This window comes from Melospiza melodia, chromosome 2, assembly GCF_035770615.1.
Source record: "Melospiza melodia melodia isolate bMelMel2 chromosome 2, bMelMel2.pri, whole genome shotgun sequence".
Taxonomy (NCBI): Eukaryota; Metazoa; Chordata; class Aves; order Passeriformes; family Passerellidae; genus Melospiza; species Melospiza melodia.
In genome coordinates this window covers 352198-377225 of record NC_086195.1, presented here as the reverse complement: position 1 = coordinate 377225, position 25028 = coordinate 352198, and the positions used below count along the sequence as shown (strand labels likewise).

Here is a 25028-nt window from a genome sequence, read left to right as displayed (position 1 = left end):
ACCTGCTGGCACCAGTGCTGGCACCTGCTCCACGAGCTGCCTGCTGTCCCTGACAGTCACAGCCTCAGCCAGGGCCTGTGCTGCCCCCAGACCCCCAGAGCCGAGGGGGAGCAGCCAGGGCTGTCCCAGGCCAGCAGCAGGACAGTCACCCCACTGTGCAGGGGGGCCCTGGCGGACCCCCACGCCGAGCGCCGCACAGAGCCCCGGGAGGCGCTGCCCTCAATCAGACCCTTTATTGCCAAGGGTTTACACAGCACAGACACACAGCCCTCCCCATGCACAGCCCGCCCAGCCCAGCCCCGGGGCTTGCATAGAGAGCGGCCGGCCTGCGGGGCCGAGGGGGCAGAGCCAGCCCGCCCCGCGCCCCCCGCCCTGCGAGCCCCGGGGCTCCCCAGGGTCCTGCCCTGCTCCCCCGGCGGCGGCGGGGCCGGCCACGGTGCGCCCCGGCCCGGCCCCGCGCCGCCCCAATAAATTAAAAAGGTCCGGGTTAAAAAGGGGGCTCACTCCTCGGGGGGCTCGGTGAGGAACGGCGAGGTGACGGCGTGGGCCTGGGCGATGGCGGCCAGCTCCTTGAGGAACTCGCTGAAGATGACGGCGCAGTAGACGGCGTTGCGCACTCGCAGGGCCTCGCCGTGCCGCGCCGGGGGTCCCAGGGGGTGCAGCCCCCCGTCCCGCAGCCCCTGCAGCGCCAGCTGCGCCGCCTGCCGCGCCCGCGTCGGGCTGTTGGCGTGCCGCAGCAGCAGCTCCCCCAGGGACGGCTTCCGGCTGCGGGCTGGGGGCACGGGGGGTCAGGGACAGGGGCTGGGGGACAGGGACACACAGCACAGCCCCCAGCCCGGGCACACAGCCCCCAGCCCAGACCCCAGGGACGGCTTCCGGCTGCGGGCTGGGGGCACGGGGGGTCAGGGACAGGGGCTGGGGCACAGGGACACACAGCACAGCCCCCAGCCCGGGCACACAGCCCCCAGCCCAGACCCCAGGGACGGCTTCCGGCTGCGGGCTGGGGGCACGGGGGGTCAGGGACAGGGGCTGGGGCACAGGGACACACAGCACAGCCCCCAGCCCGGACCCTGGGGATGGCTTCCGGCTGCGGGCTGGGGGCACGGGAGGTCAGGGACAGGGGCTGGGGCACAGGGACACACAGCACAGCCCCCAGCGCAGCCCCCAGCCCGGGCACACAGTGCAGCCCCCAGCCCAGACCCCAGGGACAGCTTCCGGCTGCGGGCTGGGGTGTGCAGGGGGTCAGGGACAGGGGCTGGGGGACAGGGACACACAGCACAGACCCTAGCCCAGGCACACAGCCCCCAGCCCAGACCCCAGGGACGGCTTCCGGCTGCGGGCTGGGGGCACGGGGGGTCAGGGACAGGGGCTGGGGGACAGGGACACACAGCACAGCCCCCAGCGCAGCCCCCAGCCCAGACCCCAGCCCGGAGCCCAGGGACAGCTCGTGGCTGTGCACACACACAGAGGGGACGGCACCCAGCCCCCAGTGCAGCCCTCAGCTCCCCCATCTCCAACCCTCCTTATCACACAACACACAACCCCCAGGCCCCCTCCCCAGTCCCTGCATAGACCCCTCACCCCACCCACACACCAGACTGCCAAAGCAACCCCCAGCCCACCCCACCAGCCACCAACCAGCCCCTTGCACAGTGCAGCCTGTTGTGCAGACCCCAGCCCTGCCATGCAGCCCTCAGCCCCTGCACTACACACTGTGCAGACCCCAGACCCCGGGCAACACACAGGGCAGCCCCCAGCTCCTTGTTTAACACAGTGTACAGCCCCCAGCCCCACATGCCTGTCCCAGCTGCCTGCAGAACTCGCAGCCCCCCAGGCAGCCCCCAGCCCCGCAGCCAGGGCCCCAGCCCCAGCCATGTCCTCACCCAGAGTGTCGGTGCGCCGCAGGGCCGGGACAGCCCCGGGCCCCTCGGCCCAGTCCAGCCGCCCCCGGGCAATCAGGTACTTCTTGGCCTTGAAGAGCAGCGCTGGGAAATCCTCTTGAGTGGCAGCGAAGCTCTCGATCTTGTTCTTCACCGAGCCCAGCACCTGCAGGACCACAGCACGGGGGTCCCCACAGGAACAGGGGTCCCCATCAGATGGGGTGTTCCCTTCAGCACAGGGTACCCCAACAGGAATGGGGGGGGGGGGGGGGGGGTCTCTGCAGTAACAGGGGATCCAGAGGGGGTTCCAGCCATGGGGGACGTGGGGCAGGGGTGGGCTGGGCAGCACAGGGCAAACTCAGCAATCTTGGGGTTAAAAAGGGTTAAAAGCCTTTCCACCACCCTCCCGTGACTCCATGAGGGCAGGGGCTCCCCAGGGGCCATACCTGGAGCAGGGATTTGACGCTGGGCTGGAAGACCATGTTGGTGTTGAGCAGGAAGGAGCGCAGCAGGGGCTGGGGGTAGCAGGCCAGCTGGGCCACCAGCCCGGTCAGCAGGAAGTTGACATAGAGCGAGTTGTGGGGCATGTTCTCCAGCTTCCCGAAGAGCACCGACACGAAGGGGCCTGGGGACACGGCGGGGTCAGGCAGGGCCCGCAGGGAGCCGGGGCCCTGCCGTGCCCCCGTGCCCACCTGTGAAGGGCTGGCTGGGGGGCGGCCCCACCGCCCGCGGCGGGCTGGCCACCACCTGCGCCAGGGGGTCCGGGGGCCGCGGCGGCGCCCGCCCGGGGCCCGCGTCCCCCTCGGGCAGCGCGGCGAAGCTGGCGAAGGCCTCCTCCTCCTCGTGGGACAGGGGCGGCTCGGGGGGCTCCGTGGGGGCGGCCGGGGCGCCCCCCACGCCCCCGTTCTGCATCTCGGCCTCGATCTCCCGCAGCTCCTCAGTGAAGGTCTCGATGGAGACGCCGGCGCCCGGGGGCTCGGCGGGCACGCGGGCCAGCAGCTCCTCCAGCAGCGAGTCCACCGAGGGCAGGGGCTCCCAGCCGGGCGGCCGCGCCCCAGCGGCCCCGTTCGGAGCGCCCCCGCCGCCGTCCCCCTCGCCCTGCGGGCTGCGGCGCACCTTCTTGACGGCCACGTCCCCCTCGGGCCGCCCCGGCTCGGCCGCGCCGTGCGCCCCGTTCAGCAGCGTCCCCCCCTCGCGGGGCTCGGGGCCGGGCCCCCCCGCCCGCGGCTCGTCGCCCCCCAGGGCCCCCCCCGGCGCCTCCCGCGCCCCCTCCTCGGGCAGCCCCCGCTTCTTAGTCCGTGGCGTGGGGGGCCCGGGGGGCCGGCCCGGGGGGCTCTCGGGCTCGGGGGCGCGCGGCTCCTCGCCGTCGTAGGGCGCCGACCACACGCGGCAGGCCCAGGCGCAGCGGTCGATGCTGTGCCGCGCGTCCCGCAAGTACTCCAGGTAGTTCCTGTCCAGCTCGGCCACCTCGTCCCGGGGCCCGGGCCGGGCCGGGCTGCCCGCGGGGGGCCCGGGCGAGCGGGGGGCCGCGGCCTCGGCGGGCGCCGCGCCGCTGGCCTGGCGCATGAAGAACGACAGGCGCGACGGCGTCGAGGGCTTCGGGGCCGGGGGCGCGTCTGCGCCGGGGCTGCCGTGGCCTGCGGGGACACGGGGCAGCACCGGGGTCAGCACGGGGGTCAGCACCGGGAGTCAACACCAGGCTGGGGCTGGGGGAATTCCAGGTGCCACAGGGGTGGTGGCACAAGGCTCAGCTGGCGGAGGAACGAGGTCCCAGCGGCTGCAGAGGTGGCACAGGAGAGCCCAGTGCCAGGACAGGCTCGGGTATGTGGGGGGATGGCATGGCATGGCATGGCACGGCACGGGGGACTGTGGCAGGATGGGGTGGGATGGGGCTCAAGCTGCCACAGGGATGGCACCAGGGGCTCAGCGCTGAGCTGGGACAGAGTCCAAGGGGACAGCAAGGCAGAGCTCAGCAATGGGATAGGATGGGCCACGGTTTGAGGGGGCCATAGGGATGGCACAGCTGGGACCATCAACAAGTTGGAGCAGGGATGGGTTACAAGTGGCCATGGAGACCCCAGGAGAGGGCCCCACATCAAGCCAGGAGGGGGATGGGGTCTAAGGGCCACAGGGACAGCATGGGACAGCTCAGTGCCAAGCCAGGGTAGGAAAGGAGTCTGAGGGGCTGCAGGGACCCTGGGAGAGGGCTCAGTGCTGGTACAGGATCCAAGGGGCCACGGGGAGGCCGTGGGGGTCTCTGAGGGCCGCAGTGGCGTACCCCTGGCCCGGGCAGGGGGCTCCTCGTCCCGGTCGCGGGGCGGCGGGGGGCTCTCGGGCCGGCAGCAGCGCGGGATCAGGGACAGGAACTTGGCCGCTGTCTTCCCGTAGATGTCCAGGTCCCGCACCGCCCGCTTCTGGCTCAGCATCACGTGGCTGCAGGGCAGCAGGTACCTGCGGGCAGGTGGCACAGGGCAGCTGCAGGGGACACACGGGGACCCTGCACAGGACCCCAGCCCCTTCACAGTGGGGCAGATGACGTGGCTGCCTCACATCTGCATGCCCACCTGGGACAACACCCCAGGCCCATCCCAGAGGAGCCCCAGAGTGGGCCAGCAGCAGATGATCTCACTCCCTCACCTGAGCACCAGCTGCAGCATCACATCCTCGCAGTTGAGGCTGAGCAGCGTCCGGAAGAGGCTCAGGGACACCATGCACAGCTGGGGACAGTGCAAGGTGTCAGAGGGGCAGCAGAGCGGGCAGGGGGCAGTGCCACCCACCCCATGGCAGGACAGGGGAAGGGGATGGGAATGGCACAGGGATGGGGACACTGGGGATGGGATAAGGATGATGACAGGGTGCTGGGGGGCCCAGGGGGCACGGGGCTCACCCGGGAGTTGCTGTTGATGCGGCCCACCAGCGTGTCCAGGATGGTGGTGTTGTCGTGCCGGTGCAGCAGCACGAAGCGCAGGAAGGTTTTCAGCAGCGCCGTCTCGCTGACGCTGCGCAGGAACAGGTCCAGGTACGCCGTGCTCGCAATCATCTCCTCCACCGAGGTCTGCACGAGGGGCACGGGCAGCTGGGGACGGGCACCACGGGGCCCTGCCCACCCGCAGGGGCAGTGGCATGGGCAGGAGACCCCCATCCCACCCCTGCTGCCGGGGGCCCCTCACCTTGTGCAGCGCCGGCCCCATGACGGGCACAAGGAACCCGTTGTGGACGTAATCCACCAACTGCTTCTGCACCAGCGGGTGGGCGACCTGAGGGGCCGCAGGGGCGTCAGGCAGCCCCTGTGGGGCTGGGAGCCCCTCTCGGCCCCTCGCAGCCCCTCAGCCCCACCTGGATGACGGCGTTGCAGAACTCGAGCGAGTTCATGAAGAGCACGAGGGAGGAGACGCCGATCCAGTCCTCGCGCCGCAGGAAGTGCCAGTCGTCCCCTCGCACCTCGATCTTGCGGGGCAGGGAGGAGTACAGGGCGCTCAGGCCCGTGGCCAGCACCTGGAACACATGTGCTCTGCTGCCCCGCAGCCCCTCCGGCCGCTGCACCCCGCCAGCCCTCCCCAGAGCCCAGGAGCCTGCCCCACAGACCTGCCCCACTGCAGCGCTCCAGGCAGGGCAGCTGGGCTGGGCCCTGCATCCACCACTGCACTGGGCCCTCCACCGTCCCCAAGCCTCCCATCACCACCAAGTCCCCCCATCATCTCCAAGCACCCTGCTCCCAGGCCCCTCATCCCCAAGCCCTCCATCGTCTCCAGGCTACTCCATCACCTCCAAGCCCCCCATCACTTGCAGACCTTCCATCACCCCCAGACCCCCCACCATCTCCAAGCCCTCTATCATTTGCAAGCTCTCTGTCACTCAGCTTCCATCATTCCCAAGTCCCTCATAATCCCCAGCCCTGCCCCCCACCATCCCCAGGCCAGGGCAGGACTTTTCCCTCTAGGCCTGTCCATGGCTCTTGCCCAACCCTGTGCCAGCAGTGCAGGATCCCAGCACAGTCCTGGGGAGGGGAAGGCTGCCCCAGGAGGGGAACGCTGCCCCAGGAGGATCCATACCGGGCAGAAGTAGGAGTTGTCGGTGATGGACTGGGCCACGGCGCGGTTGCTGGCCGACATGGCCATGATGAGCAGCAGCGCGTCCCGTGCCTGCTGGCCCCGCGCGCCCTCGTGGTGGATGAAGGGGATGAGGAGCGAGAAGATGATGAGGTTGGCGGGGCCCTGGTCCGTGTGGCTGTGGAAGAAGAGCTCCAGGATGGCGGGCTCGCGCGCCACGGAGACGCAGAGCTGGTTGAGCAGCAGCACCAGGCTGTTCTCCAGCGGGGCCGAGGCGGGCTCGGCGCACACGCTCAGCAGGCGCAGCAGCGGCGTCAGCACCGGCTTGTGCCGCAGCAGGGGCTGCCGGGCCTGGCTGATCAGCATCTCGTACAGCTTCAGCTGCTCCACCTGCACACGGGCACAGCAAAGGTACAGAGACCACCCGGGCCTGCTGCTCATCCAGCACGACCCAGCCCGCTCAGCCTCGGCCCCAGGTGCCACATCCACGTGGCTGTGAAAGCCCCCAGGGCTGGGGATCCCAGCACTGCCCTGCGCCATCTGGGAATTCCTTCCATGAGGAACTTCCTCCAGCACCACAGAGTTTTCAGGATGGCTCGGGCAGTCTCAACCCCAACCCAACCTGAACTTGCCATGGGACAGTGCCCTACCCTTGGCCTGGCTGACCCCCAACCCAGCACCTTCACCCTTGGGATCCAGCCGGACCCAAGGTCCCCAGAAACCCCCCAGCAGTGCAGAGCCCTCACTCAGACCTTCCTCTCCTCTGTGAAGTCGCCCTGCAGATGCCAGCACAGGAGCCGCTCCAGCAGGTTCTCAGCAGCCACAAACTCCAGGATGGGCCCGCAGGCCATGTCCCCGTCCCCCTGTGCCCTGTCCTTGTCCCCGTCCCCCCAGGGCCGGTCCTCAGCCAGCAGGTTCAGCATCTGGTAGGTGTTGTTGCGGACGGCGCTGAGGTCGTCGGGGGCCGGTTTGCTCCCGCGCCGCTCCAGGATCCGCAGCACCTGCGGGAGGGAGAGGGGCAGCAGTGGGCGCCGGGGGCCGCAGGGTCGGGGATCCTCGCCGCCCCCAGCCCCGCTCACCTGCGCCCAGTGGTTCTTGAAGACCATGAGGCAGGTCTCGGGGTCGGCGGTGACGGGGGGCTGCAGGCTGGCGCTGCGGGGGGCTCGCTGCCCGCCCGCCCGTGGGGTCAGCTTGCTCAGCCAGCTCATCCTCTCCATGGGCACGGGGTCACGCGCGGCACCGGGGCGCCCCAGCCGGGCTGCACGCGGCCTGGCACCACCGCAGGGGCACGGCGCAGCGGGCGGGGGGCCAGGGGCCTGTCTCCATGCTGCTGCCAGCGGGCTGCAGGGACAGGGGCATCAGAGAGCCCGGCCCAACACGGCCGGCCCAGCCACGGCCAGCCCGACCTCACCCGGCCCAACCATGGCCAGCCCAACCTCACCCAACCCAACCTCACCCAGCCCAACCACGGCCAGCAGCAGGGAGGGAAGCAGAAAGGGGAAGAGGAGGGAAACCAGGAAGGAAGGAAGTCAGGAGGAAAGGAAGGCAATCGAGAGGAAAGGCAGGCAGGAGGGACAGCAGTGGGAACTGGGCCGGGCAAGCGTGCCGCGCAGCGGTGGCTGCAGGACTCTGGATCCCAGCCCTGCTCACACCCAGGACTGGACTTTAAACTAGGAACTGGCCCAGCATGGGTGTGGGGCGTGCCCAGCAGCCACGGGGACACCAGGACAGCTGGGACAGCTGCCCACCCCCTGCTCAGCAGCACCCACGGCAGCGCTGCCAGGATATTTATAGTGCCCCGTGCCCCAGCACCAGCACTGCCACCGCAGGCACCAGCACTGAGCCCCAGAGCCACAGCCCCGGTGTGCCAGGGGCACAGAGACACCACAGAGACACCAGAGGGGCCCCCCAGGTCCCCATCAGCTCGTGGGGAGGGCAGTGGCTTTGAGAGGCAGTGCCACAGCCCTTACACGGCGCTTGGGGAAGTGAAAGAGCCATTAAAGACGCCCCAAACCACAGAGGCAGGAAGGGAAAGTGGCTGAAGCTGGGGCAGTGGGACACAGCACAGGCAGGGCCTGTCTATTTATACCCCGCTCAGCCCGTCCCACCCACAGCCAGCGCTCGTGTGGCTGCTAAAGTTAGAGCCACTGAATGCCAGGGCAGTGCCAGCCCTGCCACCAGCACTGCAGCCCTGCAGGAACAGAGGCAAAGGCCACAGCGTGGTGTCCTGCACAGGGAGCTGTGTGACACACGGCCAGAGCCGTGCTGCTGGGACAGGGGCGCCCGCTGCCACCACTCCTGTCCTGTACCAGTGCCCCTCACCCCAAGCTGGCTGTGCCTGTCACATGCCACAGCACCCAGCCACTGGGGCACAGCACAGGGCCGTGGCTCCACCCCAGTGTCACCCCAGTGTCACCAGGACCGGCTGAGGTGGGAGAGCACCTGCCCAGGCAGCAAGTACCCAGAGTACTGGGGGTGATCAGGGGCCACCAGGGCAGGGACAGGGCCACTGCAGGCAGGACACCGAGGGCACAGGGACACCAGGTGCCACCAGGGCAGGGACAGGGCCACCGGGGCACGGCCACCATGGGCAGAGGATGGCTCCCAGTGCCAGGAGGTTGTGGGCGATGAGCGCCGGCCTGGCCCGTGCACCCGGGAACCGAAGCACCGTGCGGGGGTCACCGAGGGGCCGCCAGGGCGGTGCGGGTGAGGCGAGGGGCTATCACAGCCCCGGGCCGCGACACCCCAGCCGGCGGAAGGCGCTGCTCACTCGGGCATCCTCAGTCCCGGAGCCGCGGAGCACCGGCACCACGGCAGGAACCGGGACGCCCTCGGGCTCCGGGGTCACCCGTAGCGGGGCCCCTGCATGCCGCGGGGCCGGGCCGCCTACCTGGGTCAAGGTCGCGGCGGTCCCGTCCCGTCAGCGCCGCACCTGGGGAGGGCACAGGAGGCGTCGGGCGCGGGGCCGGGACCCCGGGACCCCCCGGCACCCCCGGACCCCCGGCACCCCGCGGGCCTCCGCAGGACGGGGCCCCTCGCCCCTGACACTGCGGCCCGCCCGGACCCGTCCCCGCCGCGGCCCCTCGCCCTCGACACCGCCCGGGCCGGGCCGGTCCCTCCGGCCCCGCGCGGCCAAGGGCGGGCGGCGGCCCGGGCACCCCGGCACCGCGGCACAAGGGCGGCTGGACCTGCCTCGCGGCCCGCCCCGCTCCCCGCGCCCCCCCTCCCGCTGTCCCCGCTCGCCGCGTCCCCATCGCCGGTGCTCCGGCGCCCCCCGGCCGCTCCCGGTCCGCCCGGCGCCGCCGCTCACCGCCCGCCCCCGCCACGGGCCCCGCGCTCCCGACGCCATCTTCCCGCCGCGCCCGACGCACCGCGCGCGGCCACGCCCACCGCGGCACGGGGACACGCCCACACCCCTCGGTGGGCGTGGTCTTTCCGGGAAAGCCCGAGCGCTCATTGGCTAGGCCGTGAGTGGGGCGGGGCCGGGGCGCGTGGGAACCGGGACCCGGGATCAGGGACGGGCGGTACCGGGACACCCCGGCACCGGGTACCCTGCACGAGCACCCCCGGAGCGGGGCATCCCCAGAAACCGGGAAGCCCTCCAAGCCGGGCAGCGGTAACCGGGTACCGAGCTGCCGGGACTCCCGGCACCGAGAGCCCCAGCACGGACACCACTCGGAACCGGGCACCGCGCTGCCCAGCCACCTCTGTACTGGGACCCCCGTAACTTGGCACCCCGGTACCGGGCAACCCTGCACCGGATAACCGGATACCTCAGTAACCCTGCACCGGATAACCCCTGCACGCTGCACTCCCCGGAACTGAGCGCCTCGGAACCGGGCACCCCTGTACCGGGACCCCCAGAACCCCTCTGCCGGGCACCCCAGAAACGGGCCCTCCCTGGCCCTGGGCACCTTGTGCCAGATAACCTTGTACCGGGCACCTCTGTGCCAGGCAGCCTGTGCCAGGTGCCGGGAGCCACCGCCGCCTCTGCCCCGGGCGCTGCCTGGCACCGGCTGTTGTTCCCGGAGCTCACCTGGGCCCCGCACACCTGGCCACGGCTCCGTGCCCCGGCGTGCCCGGCGGAGCTGGCACGGTGGCTGCTCCGCCCAGGTGTCCCCGGGGCCAGCGGTGCCCTGGGGAGCCCTCGTTGCTGGGACACGCCCGGTGTCGCAGGAGCCGCAGGTACCCTGGAGGAGCCGCGCCCGGCACCGGGGCCGGCAGCAGCGCCCGGCAGGTGCTCAGGTGTGCAGGACCCCCGGTTACCGGGACACACGGGATCCCCGCTGAGAAGGACTCCACCGGGACCCTCGGCTCCCTCCTGTCCCGCCGCTGGGCCGGGCTCCATCCCGGCAGCACCGCTGAGCCATGGCCGCAGCCCGGGCTGGCACCGGCACCGGACACGGCACGGGGTGAGCGGGGCACGGCCGCCTCCTGCGAGCGTGGGGCAGGGGCGCCGCAGGGACCCCCTGAGTCCCACCGGTGCTGGGGGGCGGCTGAGCCTCGGAGCCACCGGCAGCCGGGCTGAGCGGGGACAGAGGGACCCCAAACGGGGACAGAGGGACCCCCGGTCCCCCTGTGCCCCCAGCCACACTGCCACCCCCCTGCACTGGACCCCAAATGGGGACAGAGGGACCCCCGATCCCTCTGTGCCCCCAGCCGCACTGCCACCCCCCGGAACTGGACCCTGGACCCCAAATGGGGACAGAGGGACCCCCGGTCCCCCTGTGCCCCCAGCCACACTGCCACCCCCCGGAACTGGACCCCAAATGGGGACAGAGGGACTCCCGGTCCCTCTGTGCCCCCAGCCGCACTGCCACCCCCCGGAACTGGACCCTGGACCCCAAATGGGGACAGAGTAACCCCCGGTCCCTCTGTGCCCCCAGCCGCACTGCCACCCCCCGGAACTGGACCCCAAATGGGGACAGAGTGACCCCCGGTCCCTCTGTGCCCCCAGCCGCACTGCCACCCCCCGGAACTGGACCCTGGACCCCGCCGGGGACTGGCACTACCGATGGATCAGCCTCATGGTGCTGCCCATCCTTTACAACTGGGTCGTCCTCATCCTCAGGTGCCAGGCAGTGGGGTTGGGGTTGGGGTGGGGGTGTCCCAGCCCTGTCCCAGCGATGCCCCACTCGTACCCCAGGTGCTGCTTCCCCGAGGTGCAGGAGGCCCACGCGGGGCTGTGGCAGGCCCTGGACGGGCTCAGCGATGTGCTGTACCTGCTGGACATCGCCGTGCACCTCCACACAGGTACGGACACGCAGACAGACACACGGACACACGGGAACACACAGACACACACACAGGTACAGGTGTGTGCCCAGACACGCGGGCACACACGGACACAGACACACAGGTACGTACACACTCAGACACAGGTGTGTAACCTCACAGACACACAGGTGTGTACACTCACACACAGACACACAGGTACAGGTGTGTACACACACACACACACATGCAGGTGTGTACATGTACGTACACACACGTGTGCACTCCCACCTGGTACAGCCACCAGCCAGCCCCACACAGAGGGTGTCTGGGTGGGTGGTCTCGAGTCTCACACCCACCCTCACTCCCCAGCCCCACGGCAGCCCAGGGAGCCGTCAGTGACCTCCCGAGGGTGCCCACCCAGGGTTCCTGTGCCTCCCTGTGCCCCGGGCCGGGCACTGCGTGGTCCCCTCTGCCATCACGGGGAGCAGCCCCTGCAGGGCTGGGTGGCCGGGGTGCCACGGCTGCCCTGGCTGCCCCCCAGGTTTCCTGGAGGACGGGATCCTGGTGCGGGACGTCAGGCGGACGCGGCAGCGCTATCTGGGCTCCTGGAGCTTCCCCTGGGACGTGGTGGCCGTGCTGCCCACCGAGCTGCTGTGCCTGCTGCCGGGGGTGCCGAGGGTGCCGGGGGTGCCGGCGGCCCGTGCCAACCGCTGTCTGCGGGTGCCGCGGCTCTTCGAGGCCTTCGACCGGTGCGAGACGCGCACGGGATGGCCCAACGCCTTCCGCATGGCCAAGCTGATGCTGTACCTGCTGCTGGGCATCCACTGGCACGCCTGCCTCTACTTCGCGCTGTCGGCGCGCCTGGGGCTGGGCGCCGACCCCTGGGTGTGCCCCAGCTCCCCGCGGCTGCTGCGCCGCTACCTGCACAGCTTCTACATCTCCACGCTGGTGCTGGCCATGGTGGGCGACACGCCGCCGGCGCAGCGCGAGGAGGAGCTCCTCTTCCTCACCGCCGGCTTCCTCCTGGCCGTGCTGGGCTTCGCCACCATCACCGGCAGCATCAGCACCGTCATCGTCAACCTGAGCTCGGCGGGCAGCGCGCTGTACCCCGCGGCGGGCCCGGTGCGGCGGTACCTGCGGGCGCGGGGCGCGGGCGGGCGGCTGGCGGCGCGGGTGGCGCGCTGGCACCAGCACCTGCGGGCGCAGCGCAAGCCGCCGGCCGAGTGGCGGGCGCTGCGGCACCTGCCGCGGGGGCTGCGCGCCGAGGTGGCGGCCAGCGTGCACCTGGCGGCCCTGCGGCGAGTGGGGCTGTTCCGCGGCTGGGAGCGCGGCGTGCTGCGGCAGCTGGTGCTGCGCCTGCGGCCGCAGGTCTTCGGGCCCGGCGAGTTCGTGTGCCGGCGCGGGGACGTGGGCCGAGAGATGTACTTCATCCGCGAGGGCCGCCTGGCCGTGCTGGCCGCCGACGGCGTCACGCAGCTGGCCGTGCTGGGCGCGGGGCTCTACTTCGGCGAGATCAGCCTCATCAACATCAAGGGTGAGCCCCGCGCCGCGCCCCGGCGCCCTGCCCGGTGCGCTGCCCTCGGCTCACGGCCCCCGCCCCGCAGGCAACGTGGCCGGGAACCGGCGCACGGCCAACATCCTGAGCATCGGCTACTCGGACCTCTTCTGCCTGGGCAAGGAGGACCTGGCGGAGGTGCTGGCCGAGTTCCCCAGCGCCCGCGCCGCCATGGAGGCCAAGGGCCGGGAGCTGCTGCTCCGCATGGGCCAGCTGGACACCGCGGCCGAGGCGGCGGCGCTGGCCGCCGAGGCCGAGGCGGAGCGGCGGCTGCGGGCGTTGGAGGCGGCCCTGGAGGGGCTCCAGACGCGGGCGGCGCGGCTGCTGGCACAGCTGGAGGCCAGTGCCCTGCGCACGGCCCTGCGCGTCCGGCGCCTCGAGGGACGGCTGCGGCTGCGGGACGGAGCGGGGCGGGACAGGGCGGTGCGAGACAGAGCGGGGAGGGAGAGAGCCGCGCGGGACGGAGCCGTGCGGGACAGGGCGCTGCGGGACGGAGCCGTGCGGGCAGACGGGACAGCAGGAACGGCCTCACCGCAGCAGCCTGCCGGCCCACAGGGTCCTACCGGGGGACAGGCTCCCCCCAGAGTGCAGGATTCAACCGAGGCACGGGATGTCCTCAGGGCACACGGTCCCCCCAGGGCACCGGGTGCCCCCGGGGCACAGGAGCCAGGCTCCGCAGGAGGACAGGGTCGTACTGGGATGCAGGGCCCCTCCAAGGCACAGGGTCTCCACAGGGCACAGGGTCCCTACAGGGCACAGGGTCCCAGCGACGTGCCAGGTGCTCCCAAAGCACACGGCACCCCCACGGTGCAGGGGCCCCTCAGGGCACGGGGTCGCATTGGGGCACGAGGTCCCCGTGGCATGTATGGCCCTGGGGGGGCACAGGCTCCCCTCAGGGTGCAGGGCACCCCCATGGCACAGGCTCCCCTCAGGGCACAGGCTCTGCGCAGGGCCCGGGGTCCCTCCGGGGCACAGAGATCCACGGGGGCACAGGATGTCCCCGGGGCTCAGGGGGTCCCACGAGGGGCGGGGGTGCCGCGGGACTGAGGGGTGACCGGAGGGGGACACAGCAGCGACCGCTGGTGTGGGTGACACCGGCAGCTGCTCTCGCAGGACCGGGAGAGGAAGGAGCCGGGACGGGGCCGGGGCCGGGTCAGGGTCACGGAGTCTCGGGGCCGTGAGCAGCTCGGGATCCCCGGCCCCGCCGCCCGTCCCGGGGCAGCAGGGGGAAGCGGTGACCGACCCGCGGTGGCGGCCGCCGCCCGGTGCCTCAGGAGCGCTCCCTGCGAGCCGCCCGAGCCCCCCGAGCCGCCCGGGACTGGGCTGCAGCCCGGTACCCCCCGAGCCCCGCTCCCGGCGCTCTCCACGGCCCCGCCCGTCCCCCCCGCCCCGGGCTCGTCCCGATCCCGCCTCCCCCGCGCCCCCCGGCACCCCCCGGGCTCCCCCCGCCGCCGCCGCCGCCCCCCGCCCCCGGCCCGCCCCGCGCCGGGCGCCGCCCCCGCTTATCCAGCGGCGGCTCGGAGCGGATCGGAGCCTCGTCCCCGCCGGAGCCTCCCGGTGCCCGCTCCTTCCCGGTGCCTCCTGCCGGAGGAGGGGCGGGGGCAGGCGGGAGGGGCTCCGCCATGGACCCCCGGCCCCTCAACGAGTCGCTGCAGGAGATGCTCTGCCGCTCCGGGAACGGCACCGGGAACGGACCCGGCACCGGCACCGGCAACGGGACCAACGGCTCGGTCTGCGACCTCCTCCGCAGGGGCCTCCGCGGGCCCCCGGCGCCCAGAGGTGAGAGCGGGGCGGGGGGAAGGAGCGGGATGGACCCGGGAAGGGACCCCCACCCCCGTTCGTGCCCGGCCCTGCGCCCCCCGCCCGCGGGTACCATCCCGCTCCGTCCCGCCGTGCCGCCCCGGTGCTCACCGCCCTGTGCTCCGGTTCCCCCGCTGCCCCAGCGGAGCCGCCCCGTGCCCGCCGTGCCCCTCCTCAGCCGGCACCATCGTCCCGACCCCGCGGGCTCGGCGGCCCCGGCGCTGCCCGCGGTTCCGATGCGGATCCCGGCGCTGCCGGGGGAGCGCGCCGGGCTGTGCCGGCGGCAGCGGGAGGGCGGAGGGGGCTCGGACGGGGACGCCACGGACACGGCAGCGCCCGCCCCGCGCCCCTGCCCCGCTGCCGGGCCAGGACTCCAGCGGACCCTCGGCCGGGACCACCGAGCCCACCCCTGCTCGGTGCCGCTCCGCGCTCCGGGCGGGACGTGCCCGGTCCCCGCGCCCGGCACCGAGGCGGAGGGTGGGCAGGATGGGGCACCCACCTGCATGGGGGTCCCTCGCCCTCGGGGAACTGAGCCGAGGGGCGGGGGGCTCATCCCGAATCCCGGCGGCCGCCACACGCGGGGAAACGATGCTCTCATCTGATGGGTGTGCGCCGAGCCCGCGCCGGAGCTCCGGGGTCCCGGTGCCCGGGCCTGTGCTGGGGCCCCTTTGGGGGGCCCTCACAGCGTGTCTGGGCTGCCCTCGGGGCGCCATGGGGGTGTCTCGGTGGTGGCCTCGGGAGTGCTTTCACAGTGCCTCTAGGTGCCACCTGGGTGCCCTCGCGGTGCCCCGGGTGCCAGCGCAGCGCCGTGCCCGCAGATCTGGACGTGGCGGTGCGTGTGGTGCTCTACGTGCTGATCTTCGTGCTGAGCGTCGGGGGCAACGCGCTGGTGGTGGCCGTGCTGGCGCTGAACCGGCGGCTGCGCACGGTCACCAACTGCTTCCTGCTGTCCCTGGCCCTGAGCGACCTGCTGCTGGCGCTGTGCTGCATGCCCTTCACCCTGCTGCCCGGCCTCATGGGCGCCTTCATCTTCGGCGACGTCGTCTGCAAGCTCGTGGCCTACCTCATGGGTAGGGGGCGACACGGGGGGCTTGTCCCCTCCCATGGGTGGGGCACAGTGGGGGTTTGTCCCCTCCCGTGGGTAGGGTGGGACACGGGGGGCTTGTCCCCTTTCATGGGCGGGGCACAGTGGGGGTTGTTCCCCCCTGTTGTTTGGGCATACGGGGCTTGTCCCCTCTTCTGGGTGGGACGCGGGGGTTTGTCCCCTCCCATGGGTGGGGCACACGGAGGCTTGTCCCCTCTGCTGGGTGGGACACAGTGGGGCTTGTCACCTCCCATGGGTGGGACATGCAGGGTTTGTCCCCTGTCATGGGTGGGACACACCGGGGCTTGTCCCCTGTCATGGGTGGGGTGGGACACAGGGGGGCTTGTCCCCTCTCCTGGGTGGGACACGGGGGGTTGTCCCCTCTCCTGGGCGGGGTGGGGCACACAGGGGGGCCTCATCCCCGCCTTGCCGGTACCGGGGGCGCAGGGAGGGGGCTCGTCCCTCTCCGCGGGTCCCTGGGGGTTATGCCCAGCCCTGGGCGCACGGAGCCCAGCTCAGGGGGCTCAGGGGAGCCGGGGGCCCGCAGGGTCACGCCGCGCCCGCCGACACGCCCCGCTGCCCGCAGGGGTCTCGGTGGCCGTGTCCACCTTCAGCCTGGTGGCCATCGCCATCGAGCGCTACAGTGCCATCTGCAACCCGCTGCAGTCCCGCGCCTGGCAGACGCGGTCCCACGCGTGCCGCGTCATCGCGGGCACCTGGGCGCTGGCGGCGCTGCTGATGCTGCCCTACGCCGTGTACAGCAGCACCCGGCCCGCCGCGCCGCGCCCGCCGCCCGCGCAGTGCACGCACCACTGGCCCAGCGAGCGCGTCCGGCAGCTCTGGTGAGTCCGGGCACCGGGGGGGACGGGCCCGGGGGGACGCCCGCTGACCGGGGCCGCCCGTCCCAGGTACGTGCTGCTGCTCCTCGTGCTCTTCTTCATCCCGGGCGTGGTGATGACGGTGGCGTACGGGCTCATCTCCCGCGAGCTCTATCGGGGCATCCGCTTCGAGCTGAACGTCAAGAGGGACGTGGCAGGTGAGGGGTGGGGCGGGGGTGACACTGCGGGTGACATTTGGCGTGGCTCCCGTGTGGGCAGAGTGCCCACCCCAGCAGCAAAGGCAGGGCTGAGCCCTCAGCCCTGCTCCCACAGCGGTGTGCTCCTCTGGGACATCCCCTTTCCCGGGGACCTCCTGGTGGCCTCGGGGTGCAGCGTGTCCCCGTGTCCCCAAGGCCATTTCCGTGTCCCCTGCACCCATCCCCTGCTCCTGGAGGACGCTCCCACGGTGCTGGGGTGCAGCGTGTCCCCATAGTGCCACGGTGCCATTTCCGTGTCCCCTGCACCCATCCCCTGCTCCTGGAGGACGCTCCCACGGCGCTGGGGTGCAGCGTGTCCCCATGGCCATTTCCATGTCCCCTGCTCCCGGAGGACGCCCCCGCGGTGTCGGGCTGCAGCGTGTCCCTGCAGTGCCGTGGCCATGACCAAGCCTCCTCGCTCCACAGCCCAGCGCGGCTCCGGGGCGGACCCTGCGCCCAGCTGCGACGAGGGTGACGGCTGCTACCTGCAGCTGTCCCGGCCGGGCGCCGCGCTGGAGCTGCGGGCGCTGGGAGCGGCCGCGCAGCAGGACCGGGCCCGCATCAACAGCTCGGGGGCGCAGCTGGCGGCCAAGCGGCGGGTGATCCGCATGCTGGTGGTCATCGTGGCCATGTTCTTCCTCTGCTGGCTGCCCATCTTCGCCGCCAACACCTGGCGCGCCTTCTCCCCGCGGGCGGCGCAGCGGGCGCTCTCGGGCACGCCCATCGCCTTCATCCACCTGCTCTCCTACACCTCGGCCTGCGCCAACCCGCTCATCTACTGCTTCATGAACCGCCGCTTCCGAAAGGCCTTCGGGGCCACCTGCGCGGGCTGGGGCTGCCGCCGCGCCTGCCCCCGCCGCCCGCCCGAGGACGAGCCGCCCATGGCCAGCGCCTCGCTCTCCAAGTTCAGCTACACCACCGTCAGCAGCCTGGGGCCGCCCTGAGCCGCCCCCCGAGCTGGAACCCCCGAGCCCCCCAGCGCCGGTGCCTGGGCCCCTGTGAGCGGGACCCCAACGAGCCCCACGGCCAACTCCTCTCTCGCCAAGCTCAGCTACCCATCCTCAGCAGCCTGGGACCCCCGAGCTAGCCCCCTTAGGCCCCCAACGCCAGTGCCTGCCCCCCCCAGCTGGACACCCCCAGCAGGACCCCCCGAGCATGAACACTGCCCTGCCGACACCCCGTGCCCCCCGTGCACCCCCAGCCGCCCGCCCGCCCTCCCGGGACACGCTTGCCCGGCACCCCCGGCTCCATCCCAGCGGCCCCGAGCCCCGGCGGGGTGGGAGCGAAGGGCGGCGGGAGGAGCCCCGGGGCCGGGCAGGGGGAGGCTCAGGGAGGGCACCCAGCCCAGCCCAGCCCGGGGTCTCCCCGCGCTGCTCCCCGGCTACGGCCGCAATAAACTGACCCCGAGCCCAGCTGCGCCGCTGCTCCCAGCGCTCCTGCCCGCCGGCACGGAGCCTCCGCGGGGCAGAACCGGGCGGGAAGGGGGGGGTCGGCACCACGCGAGGCTCGGGGGCTGCGGGCTGGGACCCTCCGCTGCGGGAACTGCTGAGCCCGGCGGCAGCTGGGGATGGGACCCCCGGGCCCGGTGCACCCAGTGTCGCCCCGGGGGGGGCGGGTGACCGTACACAGGGGAGGGGACCCCGGGAAGCGCCACCAGCCCCAGGACTCCATCTCCCGCCGTGCCCCGCGCGCCTTGCGTAGCCCGGCTGCCTCATTTGCATACGGTCCCCGCCCCGGGTGACCGCGCCCCCTTGAGGCCACGCCCCCGCCGTTTTCGGCCATGGCGCCGGGGGCGGGCCCTGCCCCGACCTATGCGTCCTTGCCACGCCCCCTCATGCATAAATGGCGTTGCTCGGCCCCGCCCCCCAGCCGGCCCCGCCCCTCCCTCGGCCATGGCGGCCGGGGCTCGGGCCCCGCTGGCCCCGCGGCCAAGGCTGACCCCGCGCCCGCCGTGCCCACCGGGGCCCCCGCGGCCAAGGCTGGCACCGCGCCCAGCGCTGCCACCGCTGGCCCTGGCACTGGCCCTGCTGGCGCTGCCGGTGTCGGCGGGGTCGCCGCCCGGCCCCGGGGAGCAGCTGGCGGCGGCGGCGCCGCGCTGGGGCTGGCGGAACGTGTCGTGCCCGGCCTGCCGGGTGCTCTTCGGGGCGCTGGACCTGGCGCTGCAGGTGGGCACGGGGCGTCGGGGAGTGCCGGGACACGGGGGCAGCGGGGAACACCGCGGGGACACCGGGCTAGGCGCGGGGATAGGTGGGCACCGGGACACCTGGACGGGAAGAGCGGGGGCGACAGGAACGGGGGCAGAGGGGACAGGACAGCGGGGACAGGGCGGGACGGGACAGGGACAGAACAGGGACAGGCCGGGCCAGTCCCTCGTGACGGGCCGGGGCCGGGACAGGCCAGGACAGGTCGGGGCTTGTGACAGACACGGGACCGGCTGGGAATGGGGACAGGGACGGGCGGGGACGGGCGAGTGACGGGCTGGGACGGCTGGAAGAGCAGCGGGGACGGGCGGGGTCATGCCGGCGGCTCCGCTCGGGGGAACGGGGGCGGGCTGGGGCAGGAACAGGAACCGGGACAGGAACCTGAACCGGGACAGGAACAGGAACAGGAACCGGGCCAGGAACCTGAACCGGGACAGGAACAGGCTGGGGCGGGGACGGGAACGGAGGCAGCAGGGCACCGGGCTGGGGACCAGAGGGGCTGGGGGACCCTGTGGGTCCCTTCTGGCCTCGGGATATCCAGCTGGGTGGACCGGGGTGGCCGGGGGGTGTGGGACAGTGCCAGAACCAGGGGTCATCCCGCGGAGCTGCTGGGGGCTGCACGGTGATGGCAGCTGGGGTGCCGTGCCTATCCCGGCGGTGCCGTGCCTATCCCGACGGTGCCGTGCCCCTCCCGGCAGTGCCGTGCCCCTCCCGGTGGTGCCGTGCCTATCCCGACGGTGCCGTGCCCATCCTGGCAGTGCCGTGTCCATCCCATGGTACCGTGCCTATCCCGGCGGTGCCGTGCCCCTCCCGGCAGTGCCGTGTCCATGCCGCTGGTGCCGTGCCCATCCCATGGGTACCGTGCCCATTGCAGGGGTGCCGTGCCCATCCTGGATTTGCCGTGCCCCTCCCGGCAGTGCCGTGCCCATCCCGGGGGTGCCGTGCCCATCCTGGATTTGCCGTGACCCTCCCGGCAGTGCCGTGCCCATCCCGGTGGTGCCATGCCCATCCCATGGTACCGTGCCCATCCCGGCAGTGCCGTGCCCATCCCAGAGGTGCCGTGCCCATCCCGGGGGTGCCGTGCCCATCCCAGAGGTGCCGTGTCCATCCCGGCAGTGCCGTGTCCATCCCATGGTACCATGCCCATCCCAGGGGTGCCGTGTCCATCCCGGTGGTGCCGTGTCCATCCCGGCAGTGCCGTGTCCATCCCGGTGGTGCCGTACCCATCCCGGTGGTGCCGTGTCCATCCCGGCAGTGCCGTGCCCATCCCGACGGTGCCGTGTCCATCCCGGTGTCCTTTCCCCGCAGCTGGAGCCCAACGTGGCCCGTGTGGGGCGCGTGGCATCGCGGCTGTGCCAGGAGCTGCGGCTGGCGCGGCCGCCCGTGTGCCGCCAGGCCGTGCAGCTCTTCCAGGGCGACGTGGTGGCCGCCTGGGCCCGCTCCGTGCTGCGCCCGCCCGAGGCCTGCGGGCTCCTGCTGGGCCCCCGCTGCGGCCACTGGGACATCCTGGGCGACTGGAACCTGTCGCTGCCCGCCGCGCCCAAGCCGCCGGTGCGGCCCCCTGCGCCGCCGCCGCCCGGAGCGCCCACGGCCCGCATCCTGTTCCTCACGGACCTGCACTGGGACCGGCAGTACGTGCCGGGCAGCGCCGCCGCCTGCCCCGACCCGCTGTGCTGCCGCGGGGCGCCCGCCCAGGGCCCGGGGGCCGCGGGCTTCTGGGGCACCTACGGCAAGTGCGACCTTCCCCTGCACACCATCGACGCGCTGCTGGCCCAGCTGCCCAACGGCACCGGCACCGGCGGCTTCGCGGCGGCCTACTGGACCGGGGACATCCCGGCGCACGACGTGTGGCAGCAGAGCCGCGGGGACCAGCTGCGGGCGCTGCGCACGGTGACGGCGCTGCTGCGCGCCCGCCTCGGCCCGCTGCGCGTCTTCCCCGCCGTGGGCAACCACGAGGCCACGCCGGTGAACGCCTTCCCGCCGCCCTACGTACGCGGCAACCGCTCCGCTGCCTGGCTCTACGATGCCATGGCCGAGGCCTGGCAGCCCTGGCTGCCCCCCGCCGCCCTGCGCACCCTGCGGTGGGCACGGGGATGGGCGTGGGGGATCCCTCGGGATGGGGATGGGGATGGGGATCCCTCTGCCCAGGGATGGAAATGGGGATCCCTCTGCCCGGGGATGGGGATCCCTCTGCCCGGGGATGGGGATGGGGATCCCTCTGCCCAGGGATGGGGATGGGGATCCCTCTGCCCGGGGATGGGGATCCCTCTGCCAGGGGATGGGGATCCCTCTGCCAGGGGATGGGGATCCCTCTGCCCGGGGATGGGGATGGGGATTCCTCTGCCCGGGGATGGAAATGGGGATCCCTCTGCCCGGGGATGGGGATGGGGATCCCTCTGCCCAGGGATGGAAATGGGGATCCCTCTGCCCGGGGATGGAGATGGGGATCCCTCTGCCCAGGGATGGAAATGGGGATCCCTCTGCCCGGGGATGGAAATGGGGATCCCTCTGCCCAGGGGATGGAAATGGGGATCCCTCTGCCCGGGGATGGGGATCCCTCTGCCCAGGGATGGGGATGGGGATCCCTCTGCCAGGGGATGGGGATCCCTCTGCCCGGGGATGGAGATGGGGATCCCTCTGCCCAGGGGATGGAAATGGGGATCCCTCTGCCCGGGGATGGAGATGGGGGATCCCTCTGCCTGGGGATGGGGATGGGGATTCCTCTGCCCGGGGATGGAAATGGGGATCCCTCTGCCCAGGGCTGGAGATGGGGATCCCTCTGCCCAGGGATGGGGATGGGGATTCCTCTGCCCGGGGATGGAAATGGGGATCCCTCTGCCCGGGGATGGGGATCCCTCTGCCCAGGGATGGAAATGGGGATCCCTCTGCCCGGGGATGGAGATGGGGGTCCCTCTGCCCGGGGATGGAGATGGGGATCCCTCTGCCCGGGGATGGAGATGGGGATCCCTCGGGATGGGGATGGGGATCCCTCTGCCCGGGGATGGGGATCCCTCTGCCCGGGGATGGGGATGGGGATCCCTCTGCCCGGGGATGGGGATGGGGATCCCTCTGCCCAGGGAATGGGGATGGGGATCCCTCTGCCCAGGGGATGGGGATCCCTCTGCCCGGGGATGGAGATGGGGATCCCTCGGGATGGGGATGGGGATGGGGGTCCCTCTGCCCGGGGATGGGGATGGGGGTCCCTCTGCCCGGGGATGGAGATGGGGGATCCCTCTGCCCAGGGATGGAAATGGGGATCCCTCTGCCCGGGGATGGAAATGGGGATCCCTCTGCCCGGGGATGGAAATGGGGATCCCTCTGCCCGGGGATGGGGATGGGGATCCCTCTGCCCAGGGATGGAGATGGGGATCCCTCTGCCCAGGGCTGGGGATCCCTCTGCCCGGGGATGGGGATGGGGATCCCTCTGCCCGGGGATGGGGATGGGGATCCCTCTGCCCAGGGATGGGAGGTTTGTGCCTTGGGGGGTGGGAGGGCACGGGAGGGGGTTCTGGGCTGCTGGGGGCCTGGGGCTGTGGCATTTGGGTACCAGGATCAGGGGACACAGCGCAGGGAGGCTCCAGACTGGGGGCTCCGGGCTGTCGGGCATTGTGGGAGCTGCAGTAGCACAGGCTGGGGGCTCAGAGCAGGGGACTCTGGGCACCTGGGGGCTCAGGACCAGCAGGACACGGCGTGGTGTGCATGCTGGGGGGCAGCGGGGGTACCAGGACAGCTGGGCCTGCGTGCAGATGTCTCAGCTTTATGAGGGGAGAGGTGCAGGGAGGGGGTCGCGGCTGGCTGGGGTACAGAGAGGGCTGTGGGGTAACGGGGGCTCCAGGCTGGGGGCTGTAGGGGGTGGGCAGTGCGGGTGGCAGAGCTGGGGGTCCGTGGGATGGCTGCAGGGTCTGTGGCTCAGGGGACTCAGCACTGACCCCCCTTTTCCGCACAGGGCTGGCGGGTTCTACACGGCACAGGTCTGGCCTGGGCTGCGCGTCGTCTCCCTCAACATGAACTTCTGCTCCCAGGCCAACTTCTGGCTTCTCATCAACGCCACTGACCCCGCAGGGCAGCTCCAGTGGCTCATGGGGGTCCTGGCAGATGCTGAGCGTGATGGGGAGAAGGTGTGGGGGGGTTCTGGGGAGACACGGGGGGTCTCGGTGGGCCCTGGGCAAAGCCCCAGCCCTGGCTCCCTGCCCACAGGTGCACATCATCGGGCACATCCCGCCAGCCCACTGTCTGCGCAGCTGGAGCTGGAACTACTACCGCATCGTCAGCAGGTCGGTGCCTGACCCTGCCCAGACCCCTGACCCTGTGCCAGACCCCTGACATGTGCCCCACACACCAGACCCCCATTCCATGCCCTGGCCTCCATCCCCATGTGCTGGGCCCCTCTCCATGTGCCCTTGACCCCCACACCAGACCTCCCACCCCACACGCCAGAGCCTGGCTCCACACCCTGAACTCCCATCCCGCAGTGGCCCCCCTGCCCTACACAACAGGCCCCTGCCCCACATGCTGAACCACCCCACACCCCGGGCTCTCTCTCCGTGTTCCATCCCGTGCACCAGACTGCCCGCTCCATGTGCCAGACCCCCAGCCCTGTGTCCTGGACCCCCACCCCATATATCCTGGACCCCCACCCCATGTATCCTGGACCCCCAGCCCGTGTATCTGGGACCCCCACCCCGTGTATCCGGGACCCCCACCCTACATGCCGGTGGCCAGGGTTGGGGTTCCAGGTCTGGGGATGCCCCCTGCTCACCCACCCTGGCAGGTTTGAGGGCACCATCGCGGCTCAGTTCTTTGGGCACACGCACCTGGACGAGTTTGAGCTGTTCTACGATGAGGAGACGCTGTCACGTCCTGTGTCCATCGCCTTCGTCGCACCGAGTGTCACCACCTACATCAACCTCAACCCCGGTGCGCCCCCGCCATGTGTCCCCCGCTGTGTGTCCCCCGCCATGTGTCCCCTGCCGTGTGTCCCCTGCTGTGTGTCCCCCACTGTGTGTCCCCTGCCGTGTGTCCCCTGCCGTGTGTCCCCCGCTTCCCGGCGCTGACCGTCCCTCTCCCTGCAGGGTACCGCGTGTACGAGGTGGCCGCCTCCTACCCCGGGAGCTCCCACGCGGTGCTGGACCACGAGACCTTCATCCTCAACCTGACGGAGGCCAACGCGGCGCCCCCGGGCACGGCCCCGCGCTGGCGGCGGCTCTACGGCGCCCGCGAGGCCTACGGGCTGCCCGCCACCTTCCCGGCCGACTGGGACCGGCTGGTGCGGCGCATGCAGGACGACGAGCCGCTCTTCCAGCTCTTCTGGTTCCACCTGCACAAGGGGCACCCGCCCCGCGAGCCCTGCGGCGCGCCCTGCAAGGCCGCCCTGCTCTGCGCCCTGCGCTCCGGCCGCGCCGCCGACCCCGCGCTCTGCCGGCCCCTGCGCCCCGCGCTGCCCTTCCCGCACATCCAGCAGCTCTGGCTGCAGCGGCGCCTCTGCTGAGCCTCGGCCGCAGGGGCACGGCTGGGACACGGGGACACCCAGAGCCCCTGGGACGTGGTGACACTGGGAAACCCTGGGACGCGGGGACACCGGGAGCCCCTGGGACATGGTGACCCTAGGAGCTCCTGGGAGATGGGGACACCGGGAGCCCCTGGGATGTGGTCACTCCAAGAGCCCTTGGGACATGGTCACACTGGGAGCTCCCAGCACATGGTTACACCAGGAGCTCTTGAGATGTGGTGACAGCCCGGGACACGGTGCGTGGTGACACTGGCAGCAGGGTCAGCAGTGGTCTCACTGGAGGCAGGGCAGGGACACGGTCACACAGGGAGCAGGGCTGTATCCAGCACAGGTCACAGCAGGAGCGGGATCGGTACGAGGTCACTGGGATTGGCACGTGGTCCCCATGTCCCACCAGTTACACAATAAAGGCACAATGGACACCACACCCCTCCTAATCCTCTCCACCAGGGCCAGAACTGGGATTAGGATCAGCATGTAGTCCTCATGCTCCCATCACCCCCCAGTACAGGTGTGATGGATCTCGCTGTCCTTCATCCTCCTCACTGCAGTTCTCAGCCACCACTTAGGGAGACCCAAATCAGGGATGCTGGGGCCCCACCACCCCGCCTCCTTGTGCTAATTCTCACCCACTGGGATCACAACTGGGACCAGCCCG

The 25028-nt window shown here is 71.9% G+C and overlaps 3 protein-coding genes across 3 annotated transcripts; 2 read left to right on the top strand and 1 right to left on the bottom strand.

The window, feature by feature from the left end:
• Positions 1-421: 421 nt before the first annotated feature.
• On the bottom strand, positions 422-8855 carry FHIP1B (FHF complex subunit HOOK interacting protein 1B). The gene is made up of 13 exons (XM_063179892.1): positions 8820-8855; positions 7009-7270; positions 6682-6930; positions 5933-6319; positions 5217-5375; positions 5051-5137; positions 4768-4935; positions 4518-4597; positions 4159-4331; positions 2573-3517; positions 2327-2505; positions 1884-2046; positions 422-772 (listed from the first exon to the last, which is right to left on the bottom strand). Exons 2-13 carry the CDS (start codon positions 7144-7146, stop codon positions 501-503), a joined length of 3000 nt encoding a protein of 999 aa, XP_063035962.1. The 5' UTR covers positions 7147-7270; positions 8820-8855; the 3' UTR covers positions 422-500.
• A 5364-nt stretch (positions 8856-14219) lies between these two features.
• Positions 14220-18062, top strand: CCKBR (cholecystokinin B receptor). The gene is made up of 5 exons (XM_063150361.1): positions 14220-14480; positions 15320-15571; positions 16172-16427; positions 16494-16621; positions 17087-18062. The coding sequence occupies exons 1-5, from the start codon at positions 14324-14326 to the stop codon at positions 17602-17604; spliced, it is 1311 nt and encodes a 436-aa protein (XP_063006431.1). The 5' UTR covers positions 14220-14323; the 3' UTR covers positions 17605-18062.
• Positions 18063-18552: 490 nt separating this feature from the next.
• SMPD1 (sphingomyelin phosphodiesterase 1) lies at positions 18553-24795 on the top strand. The gene is made up of 6 exons (XM_063179445.1): positions 18553-18825; positions 20170-20942; positions 22808-22979; positions 23059-23135; positions 23633-23778; positions 23934-24795. The coding sequence occupies exons 1-6, from the start codon at positions 18553-18555 to the stop codon at positions 24347-24349; spliced, it is 1857 nt and encodes a 618-aa protein (XP_063035515.1). The 3' UTR covers positions 24350-24795.
• Positions 24796-25028: the final 233 nt, after the last annotated feature.

Bases quoted from the DNA above. Each gene is read 5' to 3' on its own strand.
- FHIP1B (XM_063179892.1), bottom strand. From the start codon at position 7,146: ATGGAGAGGATGAGCTGGCTGAGCAAGCTGACCCCACGGGCGGGCGGG. The intron at 6,320-6,681 runs GTCTGAGTGAGG...GCCCGTGTGCAG, and splicing joins ACTTCACAGAGGAGAGGAAG to GTGGAGCAGCTGAAGCTGTA. The intron at 2,047-2,326 runs GTATGGCCCCTG...GTGGTCCTGCAG, and splicing joins GCGTCAAATCCCTGCTCCAG to GTGCTGGGCTCGGTGAAGAA.
- CCKBR (XM_063150361.1), top strand. From the start codon at position 14,324: ATGGACCCCCGGCCCCTCAACGAGTCGCTGCAGGAGATGCTCTGCCGC. The intron at 14,481-15,319 runs GTGAGAGCGGGG...CCGTGCCCGCAG, and splicing joins CGGGCCCCCGGCGCCCAGAG to ATCTGGACGTGGCGGTGCGT. The intron at 16,622-17,086 runs GTGAGGGGTGGG...CTCGCTCCACAG, and splicing joins CGTCAAGAGGGACGTGGCAG to CCCAGCGCGGCTCCGGGGCG.
- SMPD1 (XM_063179445.1), top strand. From the start codon at position 18,553: ATGGCGGCCGGGGCTCGGGCCCCGCTGGCCCCGCGGCCAAGGCTGACC. The intron at 22,980-23,058 runs GTGTGGGGGGGT...CCCTGCCCACAG, and splicing joins CTGAGCGTGATGGGGAGAAG to GTGCACATCATCGGGCACAT. The intron at 23,136-23,632 runs GTCGGTGCCTGA...CCACCCTGGCAG, and splicing joins TACTACCGCATCGTCAGCAG to GTTTGAGGGCACCATCGCGG.